Source organism: Gobius niger (assembly GCF_951799975.1).
Source record: "Gobius niger genome assembly, chromosome: 23".
In the NCBI taxonomy this organism is placed as follows: Eukaryota; Metazoa; Chordata; class Actinopteri; order Gobiiformes; family Gobiidae; genus Gobius; species Gobius niger.
The window spans coordinates 16,195,176-16,206,996 of record NC_136874.1 but is presented as its reverse complement, the minus strand read 5'-3'; the positions used below and the strand labels follow the sequence as shown (position 1 = coordinate 16,206,996).

Sequence of the window (11,821 nt, the reverse complement as noted above, 5' to 3'; positions counted from 1 at the left end):
AGATACTCTCTCCTCACGCGAGCTCAGCAGCTGGATTCTGTACATATATTACGCAGAATGTCTGATTATTTTTTTGGCAGTGTCCCCCCGAAGACTTCTTAACACTCGCGGGGATAAAATGAACATTATTTACACACTTGATGGCAGGTAAAGTTTCCGACAGTTGTGGAGCTAAGAACGTCGTGTGTTGGAGAAGGTGCAGGTCGTAGGAGGTGTGCGAGGTGGCAGGTCATTTCTGTTCCGGTGTTTGTGCTTGGCTGAAGTCCATAGATCCACCCCAGAGGAACAAAGTGTTTCAGTAAAGGTCTTTCCGGGTGGTGGGCAGTGAGCGGCTGGAGGAGCAGGTGGCGCTGCGGATGACTTCCATCCACCTGAAACAAGCAATAGTTGATCAGAGACTCGAGAAAACACTTGTTCACCTCTTAACTCCCGCCTGAACCGAGTGCATTTACTCCAGTTCAGCTTTACCCGAATCCTGTAGGGCAGTGTAACGCCTCATTTGAAAGCTAAGATCTGCAAAACTCATCTAAATGGATCTTTTTCCACACGTCAGACTTTTTTCCATCTTTTTTTGGGGGGGTATTCAACACATTTTGTAACTTTTTTGTCATTTTTTTAAAATCATTTTTTGGTCATTTTTTTAATCAATTTTTGGTCATTTTTTTTGTCTTTTTTGTCACATTTTGTGTCATTTTTTTGGGTAATTTTTTTGTCACATTTTTTGTCATTTTTTTGTCATTTTTTTGTCATTTTTTGTCACATTTTTTGTCATTTTTTTGGGTCATTTTTTGTCCTTTTTTTGTCATTTTTTGTCATTTTTTTGTCATTTTTTGTCACATTTGTCATTTTTTTGTCATTTTTTTGTCATTTTTTGTCACATTTTTGTAATTTTTTCGTCACATTTTTGTCAAAGTTTTCTCACTTTTTTGTCACATCTTCATTGTTTTCGTCTCAGTTCTGTCGCTATTTTCTCACCTTTTTTTCCAGAAGCTTTTGGATTGGGGTAAAGCCAAACTGGAGAAACTGTGCTCGCTTCAGGTGGGAGTTAAGGGGTTAACTAACAGTAAATCATTAAAATACAATAGAACAAACCACTGTGTTGAAATATGGAGTTAATATTACACTATAGCCATAAAAAAGTACCTCTCGAACGTGTACTCGCTCTCCGATCTGAAGTAGTACACGTGGGATTTGAAATGCAGTTTGAAAACGTAGTCTTTGTGGATGTTTTCCGACTCGGACGGGACGGTGACGGAGTAGCCCAGCAGGGGGAGGCTGGCCAGGGGGTAGTCGTCCTGTACAAAACAGTTTAAAAACAGAAAGAAAGAGTGAGTCATGAGTCGCTGAGGTCAAAGGGGAAGGTTAAAGGGAGCCGACCTGGTGGGACTTGTAGAAGAAGAGGCTGAAGTTGGTGAAGACGACCCACAGTTTCTGCCAGCCGTTGCTGTTCTTGAATTTGCGCAGCAAGTTTCCCGAGAGCTGGTTCTGGGACGAGAAGCAGGAGCGTCAAACGTAAAACAAGTGCATATGACAGGCTTTAATCCTTTGGCAGGATGATTTATTTAGATGAATAACGTCTGTTGTTAGTAATTATTATCATTTTATTGCAGTGACGCAGCAACATTGAGTGACCCAGTGGATGCTCAGGTGGTTAGCATAGCGCCTTTACTCTCCATCCGCTCCAGGATCAATAGGCGGCGTTCACCATTTAGAATGTGATGATGTCATAATGTCAGGTGAAGGGCAGGGCCAATACAACTCTATGGGAGAAATACAGTTTTTGTAAGAATTCTCCAAAACCAAAAATGACAAATGTTTTTCCTCATCAGTATTTGATCGTGATTGGATTCACAAACTTGTGATATTATTTTTATGTCCGAAAGTCCTTTCCATTGGACAACATCAAGCTCATGTTTTCACATATTGTCACCACTTCTTGACGTTTTTCGTAGAAAACATTAGGGCTGTGCAATTAATCGAAATTCGATTACAATTTCGATTATTACACTAAACGATTACAAAATTAGCATAATCTAAAAAATATATATACCGGTATATCTATTTTTAAAATTTTTTTTTGAATTTTCTTTGCAAAGCAGACTTGCATTATTTCACGGCGCTGGGATTATTTTCCCTTCGCATTTCTCGTGCCGCGGCTCATGCTTTTGTCTGACATAAAAACAAACGGCGCTGTGTGATGATGTCATCAGGTCGCGCTGCTCAGTTTGCTTGTGCAGGTGTGAGGGCCGGCCAGCAGGGGGCGGGTGTGAAACAGAGACCTGTCTTTAATCGAGGCAAACTTGAAATCATTTGTACTTTTATGACTGTTCAGAAAACAGAAAATATTCAGCATAGTTTTTTTATTAATAAATATATAAATAAAATAACTACTTTTTTTTAAAGGCAACAAATAATCGTTATTTCAATTATGACTAAAATAATCGTAATTATTATTTTTTCAATAATCGAGCAGCCCTATTGGACATTTAGTTCATATGTGCTGACAGAGGAGACAATGAACTTAATGTGGATTCTTCCAGTAATGACTGACATATGAGCCAAAAAACAAAAACATAAATATATGCATTTTGTCAGTTACCATAGTTACCGTCATGGAATTTTCAGTTGCCCTACACCTCAATTTTAATCGGCTCTTTAGACTGTTGTGATGTCACGTGAACGCTACCGATTGTTATATAGATTTTCACTGCTGATTGAACCGTATCCATGGTAACAGCTTACATATACACGCTCCACTGCAAAAACCCTCCAGAAAACCCCCAAAAATGAAATAAAATAGATCCTGAAGCATCATAGGAGTGACCGGGATGGAAAGTAAAGGCGCTAAGCTAACCACCCATACAGCCGCAGGGTCACTGAAAGGTCAAATACATACTACTATCGACTTTTTTTTTTCCTTTTTACAGAAATAGTTGCATAGTGCACCTTTAACGAACAAATGTTGTTGGATTTTTAAACTAATGAGATAGAGGTAACGTTCCACAGCAGTTTGACTCATTTCCCATTGACGTAACATGGTTGGCACGGCAACAGTTCCTGTCAGTGTCCAATAAGGAAGTGAAACTATAAACACCATAAAAATGTCAAACTGAAGAAAATTGGGTCATTTTTTTTATAAAGCAACTCTTAAACATAATTATGTTAACTATGTTTTAGAAAACATTTAGTCTAATGTGTCGTGCACTTTAAACATAAGAAAAACCCGTCTTACAAATTCCCTTTCATGCAATATTTTAAAAGTGAAATGAGGCTTTTTACTGCGTAAGGCGAGTAAAGGTTAAAGTACAGGTTAATGCAGGGATTAAGAGGTCAACTCAAAGACTGGCTCTTCAAGGCTGGCGCAGTTCTTTGCAGCTCCAGCAGAGGTCACTAAACCTCCCACTTCCACAAACCAATCTGCCTCAAAGTGACTCAGGGTCTCTCGGGGCAAGTGGGGGCTGATCCCATTGACTAACCATTTCCAGCCTCTGGCAAAGTCAGCGTGGTCAGACACAAAGGACAGACTGAAGGTATAGAGGAGGTGGGGGGGGAACAAAGGACTTCGGGACAATGGATCTCAGCCAGCGGGTTAACTATTAATTCAGTCTGTCTCCGTGGAAAAGGTGAGCAAAGGTTGGAACAATAAAAGGCTAACTGTGAGCTCAGAGCAATCATCGATATCATGATTAGGTGAAGTGAGTTACCTCCACGGCCACGCTGAAGTCCACCATAGACACGCTGGTGTTGCGGTGCCAGCAGACGTGCACGGTGGTGTTGCCGCGGTGACCCTGGCGCTCCAGAGACGTGCGCGAGCCGCTCAGCTCCTCCTCAGACTCGTGCTCCGGACCGCCTTCACCTGACAGCTCTGAGGGAGGACAGGGAAGATTACAGCATGTCGCCCGTCCCGCCATTTAGACCAGTGGTGCCCAAAGTCTGGACCAGGGGCCAAATGTGGCACACATGTCCAGAGACACCACTTTTTACTGCATATATTTGCATTTACACATTTATTTGCACACAATTAAAACTTCAAATACTGACATGTCATTGTGAGACAGAGCTGATATTAAGGATCCAAGCCTAAAAACAGGTTTGGGGCACACTTAAATGTACCCGAGGGAAGGTTTCCCTGCATTGACCATCGATCTTTGGCCCTCCACGCCGTATACACCAGTGTTAATTTTGACAACATATTTTATTTTAGTTTTAGTTTTAGTCTTTTGACTAAAATGTAATTTAATTTTAGTCGAGATTTAGTCTAAAAAATCTTTTCAATTTTAGTCTAGTTTTAGTTGACTAAAATTGCATGTCAATTTAGTCGACTAAATTTAAGACTAATATAGTGGACTTTACGTTTATAATATTCATCATAATCATATTTAATGTTGTTCCTCTGCTTCATGGAGCTGCTCCACATGAACAAAGCTCAGAGCTGATCCTTTAACAGAGAATTTACATGATCTGAGGCTCTTTCAGACGCTCAATAGAAGTTTGGATGATTTTAGTCTCTTCTTTTCATTTTTATTTAGTCTTATTTTAGTCGACTAAAATATCTGGCCATTTTAGTCATAGTTTTAGTCTCATGACAAAATTTTAATTTAGTTTTAGTCCAATTTTAGTCGTCAAAAATATCACTTACTTAAATTAAGACTAAATATTTTAGTCGACGAAATTAACACTGGTATACACTTCGATATGTGGCCCTCCAAGTTTGGACACCCCTGATTTAGATCTTTGTCTCCCGTCCCACATTTTCAATAAAGTTACTTAATTACAAATTATCCGGTGTTTCCGAGTTTTCCGATTTATTAAATGAATTGCGCCAAAATAAAGGCCTAATAACCTTATTGAGCATTAGTAAATGATGAATTAACACTTAATTCATCATGAACAACTCATTAGTTAAGTCTGACTAACACATAGTAACTACTTAACTACTACAGTTAATACTCATAATGAATAGTTCTTCACATACTTCACTGGTAAATAGTTATTAAGTGTTAGTCAAACTTAACTAATGAATTGTTCATTATGAATTAAGCCGTAACTCATCATGTACTAAGGCTAAATAAAGTGTTATTAAAGTTATTAAAGTGCTACCGTTGTTTTGAGTCGGTGTTAAATCTACATTTATTGATCTTTTATGTCTTAAATTGTCTGAAACACATACATTTTTTTGCAGAAAAATCCAAATTCGTACAAAACAGAAATGCATAGATTTGTTGCATTAATGTGTATTTACATATTGTGTCCTAACCTTGCGGATTAGAATATTTTGTGACTTTTTTTTTCTTTTTGTGTGTGTGATTTTGGGCCGAAATAGCAAAGGAAACGCTTCAGTGCTGATGTTCATGTCAGGTTGAATTCCTCATGTCAGGCCTCGCACACTTTCACTACCCCTTACTACAGAGTAACATAGAGGTCAGTGATTCACTTCCACCATTAGGGGGGGGCTTCCTGTGTAAATGAATGTGTGATTGAATAAACTCTGACACTGAACAAAGGCCCAAGTCAAAAACAACGATCAAAGTCATTCCATCTGACTGCTCTACAATCGCTGCTAAATGACCGTTTTGTTGTTAGCAGTGAGTCAATAAATAAGTGTATGTTAAATAGACACGCCAAGTCCAAAGGTCACCAGCAGGGGGCCACGCTCTGACTGGGATTCAAAGAAAGAGATCGAAATGATTCTTGTGAGGCTTTAAGCACAGGGGTAGGCAACGTCAGGCCCGGGGGCCAAATCCGGCCCTCCAGCACAGCACCTCTGGCCCTCAAGATGATTTTGAGAAACTTTATTACACAAATCAGAGAGTTAAATGGGAGAAAAAAAGTTAGAAATACTGTCTATAGACCCTTTAATTGTTTGTAAACATTTGGGATTTAGCTGGAGGCAGGAAGTTAGATTCCTATCTATTTCCATTGGAGCTGTTGCCATGGTAACGATAAACACATGTTTAACCGTTTTAGGAAATGTCAAATAAACCTTGTTTTATCGTCTCAAATGTCATTCCTTAAGCCACAACAGGACCACATTTTTTAGTCATAGTTTTACACTTATAATCGCTTGTTTTAGTTTAATCTTATTTCTCTTGATCACTTCCTGCCTCCAGATGATGTCACTGATGATGTCACCAGTTAAAGGGCCTATACAACCAATTAGGTCATACATTATGCACAACACTGGCGTTTGAAGGGAGTGCACTGGAAAAAGAATAATCGTTTTAAGGAAGAAATGACATTAATCTACTTGAATGAACAGATTAAATGTAAGGTTTGAATAGATTTGGTCTGGTCTTAGATGAGATAAAACCTCTAGTAGTAGTTATTCTCTTTTTTATTCTTGTTCCATTGGCGCTATAGCATTTGTATCTTGGATTAGTTCAAACCGATTCAAATTCAACATAGAAGAACTTTAAGTCAGGCAATTTTAAGTCATTTATCTCATTTAAGATGGTCATTTTTCCAGCGTTGTGCTTTGCTTTGGGCTAATAATCAGCGGCTTCGGCCCTCGGTCTATTTACAATAAAGAAAATCGACCCTCCGCCAAGAAAACTCGTCCACCCCTGTTTTAGCGGTTCATAAAGCAGCGCTAACCCATCTGCCACTGTCTTACTCTGGTCAAACACTAACAGGTGCCATAATGAGGAGACCTTCCCCCTAGAGCTAATGTTTCTCTCTTATCAACTTAATGAGTGTTTGCCACGGCACCCCCCCTTGTCCCCCTGTGTCCCCCCGTGTCCCCCTGTGTGTCCCCCCGAGCTGGTTAATGGGGTCTGGCGGCTCTGACTGAGAGGCATCTGTGGAGTGAGAGCTTTACTGTTGTCCGTGGGGCTGGCGCAGAGGAGGTCCGAGGGGGCGCCGCTGCCCTGCTCCGCCAGGTCCATGGCCATCCGGATGTCCTCCACCCAGTGCTCCATCTCGGACGCACAGCTGCACACGGGAAAACAACACGGAATGAGAGGAGATGGTGGCTCTTTTACGGGTTTCTCAGCACCAAAGGATTTGAACGGTCTGTTATATTTCTCTGACATTCCTCCCTTTCCCCATGAACCCCCCCCCCCTGTTACATAACCGATGAGCCAGTACCTCGCTGCCACCACCACAGACTGCCTTTGTCCGAACAGCGTGAACGAATGCGGGACGCCCCATTCTTCTTCGCTCTCTCGAATCTGCAAAGACGCAAGCACGTTTCAGCGTCGCCCAGACCGGACACACACAAACAAACAAACAAACGAGGGGGGGGGCTACCGTCATGCCGTAGAGGGGCAACTGTCCGTGGACCTTGAACTGATTGGAGGCCGTCATCCCCCGGCTGGTGTAGACCAAGCAGTCGCTGAACTGGAGCGGCAAAGACAAAGGAGGGGGCATTAATGAGAGTGTCGTCAGAAGAGATACTTCACAAGTTAGATAAGAGGGAGGGTTCTGTACCAGGAAGAACATCCTCTGCTGGAGCCCCTTCCCGGAGAGTTTGCTGAGGCAGCCCAGGCGGATGAACTCCTGCAAGGCCAGCAGAAACACCATCAGCGGCAAGTCGATCGTTACAAGGTCAATGTGACACGGGGCGGTTCCACCATTAAGCACTTTTCTCACACTTTTTATCCCCCAACCCATTAAAAGTCGGCAAACTATTGATTTAATCTCTCTGTCTACTCCCGCCTGAAACCAGCACATTTTCTCCCGTTTGGCTTCACCCAAATCTAAAAGCTTCAACAAGAGTGTCAAATGTGTGATGAAACCCCAACAAAAAAACAATGGCGACAACGTGAGGAAAAAGCTCAGTTTAGATTGGTTCTGTCGGTCTTAGCTTTCAAATGTGGCGTTACATTGGCCTATAGGCTGTGACCTTAAAGCAGTACTACGTAACTTGTTTACCTTAATAAATCCTGTCCTTAGTCTCTCTGGGGGTAATACAAGTGTTAATGGGATGTCTGGGGGGGTCGTTCATCTCTCCCTGGTGTCTCTGGCTATAAAACCACAATTGCAGCTTTCCTGCCTCCGGGTCGGAGCCACCAATACACACTAATGGAATCACGAAGAAGAAGCTAACAGGCTAACGGGCAAAGCTAACTGCGGGATAGCGCCACTTAAACAGTATTTACAGCCAAGTTTGAGTGAAAAAAAAAAAAATTCCATCATGTAATTGGATGAACAATATCCCTCTGTCCCTTTGTCTTTTCTGTCAGCGTAGTATTTACTTTCACGGACAATTAATGAGTAAAAAAACACAACATGCTACGACACCTGCAGTGGCGCTTATGGCCTCTAGGGGCAAGAGTTACTTAGTGCTGCTTTAAAGCTGAACTGGAGAAAATGTGCTCTGTTAAGGCCCTAAAGTGGTACTTTTCAAATTCAACCAGCAGAGAGCAGTCACTAACAGAGATACAAATACTCAAGTAAGAGTTGCTTTAAAATAATCGGACTACAAGTACAAGTCAAACATAGTGACCCAAATACTTATTCCAGTAAAAAAGTGCTTGGAGAAAATGTTTCTCGAGTACTGTGTGAGCAACTGTTTGAGTGAAAAAGTCTGATATATTTTCATTAGAGCCAAAAATTGTGCAAAACAAAACATATTATATCACGAAGGTTACACTTCCTCCCACTCCTTTTCGAACATTGTGCTGCAAATTATTTCTTGTTTTTGTCTTTTGTCTTTTCAAGGCAATTATGTTTAATAATTCTATAGAACAAGGAGCAAGAGACAAACTCCATCTGTTTTATCATAATGAAGCATTTACTGCTTCATTGTTTACTCATATTTATTTAACATGCACTTTCTCCAGTTTGGCTTTACCCAAATGTAAAAGCTTCTTGACTGGAGCTTTTCATTTGAAAGCTAAGGCCTACAGAACTCCTCGAAACTTTTTCATTGCTCTTTTGTGGCTTCTTTGTTGCCTTTTCAACACTTTTTATAGTCGTGTATTTGCCATTTTCCTGTTGCTTTGCCGCCATCTTTTCTCTTTTCTATTCTAAAGGCAGAAAGGTAACATGTTGCTCTTACTCGTCCAGGTATAGCCAGGATGTCGATGCCAGTCAGATCCTTCTTCAGCTCCAGAAGCTTCTGGAAGTTCTCCATCTTCATCATGGTGCCCTGGAGCTGCAGCGCCATTTCGGAGATTTCCGCCAGAGCCGCTGCGTCAGGGGAAAAAAAAAAAACAGATTTTAAATAGCAAACATGTCCCGTCTGCTCCGCTTATCAGGCCGTCCTCACCTCTGCTGTCCCTGAAGTCCTCGTGAGTGGGCGGGTAGTGCTTGCACAGCCGTTCCAGGATGAGCTTGTAGTGTAAGAGGCGATGCAGGGGCCTCAGGAGGAACACGTTAAAGGGGAGGTAACAAACCCTCTGCTGCTCGAACTCACGGCACAGCACCTCCACCTTACGCACAGACCTGACGCAAGACGCACAGCAAAACAAAAGCTTTATGAGGAAACACTGCAGGGGAAAAGATCACTCCCTGTAGGCCTCATGAACACTATCTATCTATCTATCTATCTATCTATCTATCTATCTATCTATCTATCTATCTATCTATCTATCTATCTATCTATCTATCTATCTATCTATCTATCTGTCTATCTGTCTATCTCTCTCTCCCTATCCATCCTGTTATTTAAATGTTATATGAATGTTTAATCTACTGCCTCGATCTATGTCACTTCCTGTCAGTGTCCAATAAGGCAGTGGTTCTCAACCTGGGGGTCGGGAGACGAATTTGGGGGGTTGCCAGATCATGTAGATAAAATATACATACTTTTTTTAGCGTATATTATAATATTTTATTGTCGCATGTGTGTGCTGTTTTACCAGAGTGCCATTATATGTTTGTAATTTGATTTATTTTATTTTAACCTTTTGTTTTTTTCTTTGTTTTTTTAAGAATTATGTAGGCTAATATTCCGATTTCTCACGGTGTGACCCGGGTGGGGGCTCACGAACCCCTTTAACTGTTATAGTGGGGGTCGCGGCTCCAAAAGGTTGAGAACCACTGCAATAAGGAAGTGAAACTATAAACATCACAAAAATGGTCAAACTGAAGAAAGCTGGGTACAAAGTTTAGCAAATTCTTAAATATAAGTGTTACCTATGATTCAGCAAATATTGTGTCTAGTGTGTCATATGCACTTTAAAGGTGCGTTATGCAAAAGTTGATATTTGTGTGTATTTGGCCTTGTAGTGACCAAGCAGCTGTATGAGTGGTCAGCATGACGCCTTTACTGCCCATCACAGTGGTCTCTGGGACAGTGGTGCTCCAAGTGGGGGTCACTGGACACTGTAGAGGTCGCAAGATGATTTTGAAAGAATATTTTTTGTGAATTTGATGTATTTTAGTGAAATTGAGCTAAATATCAGTATAAACAGTGTAAACTATAACATTGTTAAGCCAGATTTTAAACGTTTTGCACCTTAAATAATTATAAATGCTCACTACAGTTTACAGAAGGGGGTGCAGAGTGATTTTGGGGGTCGCGGTCTGAAAAGTTTGGAAACCCATGCTCTAGGACCAATAGTTTGGAGGGTTTTCTCTGCTGACGGAGCCTCTCACCAGAAAAACTACAAAACAGCAGATCCCGGAGCGTTGTAGAGACCAGGAAAGGTGTCATGCTGACCACTCATACAGTCGCTGGGTCACTACAAGGTCACCTTTCCTAATATTTTCCACATACCTGCACAGCTTTTCCAGTTCAACCAGGCACTCGGAATGTTTCTGAAGATGCACCGTCAGCTGCTACATTTGCAAACAACAACAAAAAGTAGATAAAAATGTAAAATTTTAACTCAATATAAATCGCAAACAATATTTTCATCCCTCCAAGTACCTACCTTGAGCCCCTGGATGTTTTTCAGCAGAATGTCTCCTATCCTCTGATAATCGCCCTTAATGTGGGCATTCGAGCGGCCCTCCCTGAAAGAGACAGGACAAGGAGTGACATCGCAGTTGCTCTCGGTCACCAGGAGGTGTCAGCGCTCCGTCGAACTTAACAAGAGTCTGCATTTCCTGCCAACCATTCACTGAACCGGCCTGGATTTTGGACTTGATCCAGAACTGACATTAAAGACGGGAGTTCCAGGCAGTGTCGTGTCTTTCGCTATTATGAAACGGGCAGTCGCTCAAGTAAAGCGCTCCATCTATTCACTGTGGAGCGTTACTGTCAAAGACGCCGCCTCCTTCTATTTGAACAGCTGCTGGGGGCCGTGCAGCTGATACAACACGAGTCACAGTGACACGGGACAATCTGAGAGCCCAGAATACCCACCACTGTGCAAGCCTCTGCTCCACTTCCTTCAGAAAGCCCTCGTGGAACTTGTAGACTGGTTCGTAATTGGCCAGGATCAGGTTCTTGACCGAGTTGGAGAAGGCCTCGTCGTTCGCCACGGCGCTCTGGAAAGACTGAAAGGGGGGGACAAACATCGTGAAGTTAGATTTAGACAATTAGCTCTGAAGAATGCAAGCACAAACGGAATGGATTGTGAGTAGCCAGCCACGCCCCAAGAGCAACACGTTTTGCGACGGGCTATTAAACAAATGGATGCTAGTGTGGCTTGATGGGCTGCCCAGCTGTTCACATAAAGACTTGATGGGATAAAGAAGGAAAGATGGAGAGGGAGGGGGGAGGGAGGGAGGGAGGGGGTGTTTATGTGGTGCGAGCCAAAGAAAACACTTTAGAGGGTTTTTTTTTTTTAACAGCGATGGGCACGCCTTCCTCCCACATCAAAGACCACACTGGAAACTGCCGATTTGGCCAAGTCAAAGACAGACGGGGTGTCCGTGTTTACAGTGGTCTGCTGGGGTCAGGGGTCAAGAGTATGAAGGTCAAAGTTCT

The 11,821-nt window shown here is 42.0% G+C and overlaps 1 protein-coding gene across 2 annotated transcripts in view; it reads right to left on the bottom strand.

Annotated features, from left to right (window-relative positions):
- Nucleotides 1-295: 295 nt before the first annotated feature.
- The window catches only part of LOC306981750 (FERM, ARHGEF and pleckstrin domain-containing protein 1-like), a gene marked incomplete at its 3' end in the record, with an annotated part of 61,193 nt that continues 49,667 nt past the window's right edge, over nucleotides 296-11,821 (bottom strand). For both annotated transcript variants that reach the window (XM_079581393.1, XM_079581394.1), the window contains exons 15-27: nucleotides 11,255-11,388; nucleotides 10,821-10,902; nucleotides 10,664-10,725; nucleotides 9,212-9,387; nucleotides 9,002-9,132; nucleotides 7,429-7,497; nucleotides 7,249-7,338; nucleotides 7,087-7,169; nucleotides 6,818-6,930; nucleotides 3,705-3,865; nucleotides 1,378-1,485; nucleotides 1,144-1,295; nucleotides 296-371 (exon numbers count right to left, since the gene is read on the bottom strand). In XM_079581393.1, the coding sequence (XP_079437519.1) occupies nucleotides 296-371; nucleotides 1,144-1,295; nucleotides 1,378-1,485; nucleotides 3,705-3,865; nucleotides 6,818-6,930; nucleotides 7,087-7,169; nucleotides 7,249-7,338; nucleotides 7,429-7,497; nucleotides 9,002-9,132; nucleotides 9,212-9,387; nucleotides 10,664-10,725; nucleotides 10,821-10,902; nucleotides 11,255-11,388 (1,437 nt within the window). The remainder of the gene's footprint in view (nucleotides 372-1,143; nucleotides 1,296-1,377; nucleotides 1,486-3,704; nucleotides 3,866-6,817; nucleotides 6,931-7,086; nucleotides 7,170-7,248; nucleotides 7,339-7,428; nucleotides 7,498-9,001; nucleotides 9,133-9,211; nucleotides 9,388-10,663; nucleotides 10,726-10,820; nucleotides 10,903-11,254; nucleotides 11,389-11,821) is intronic.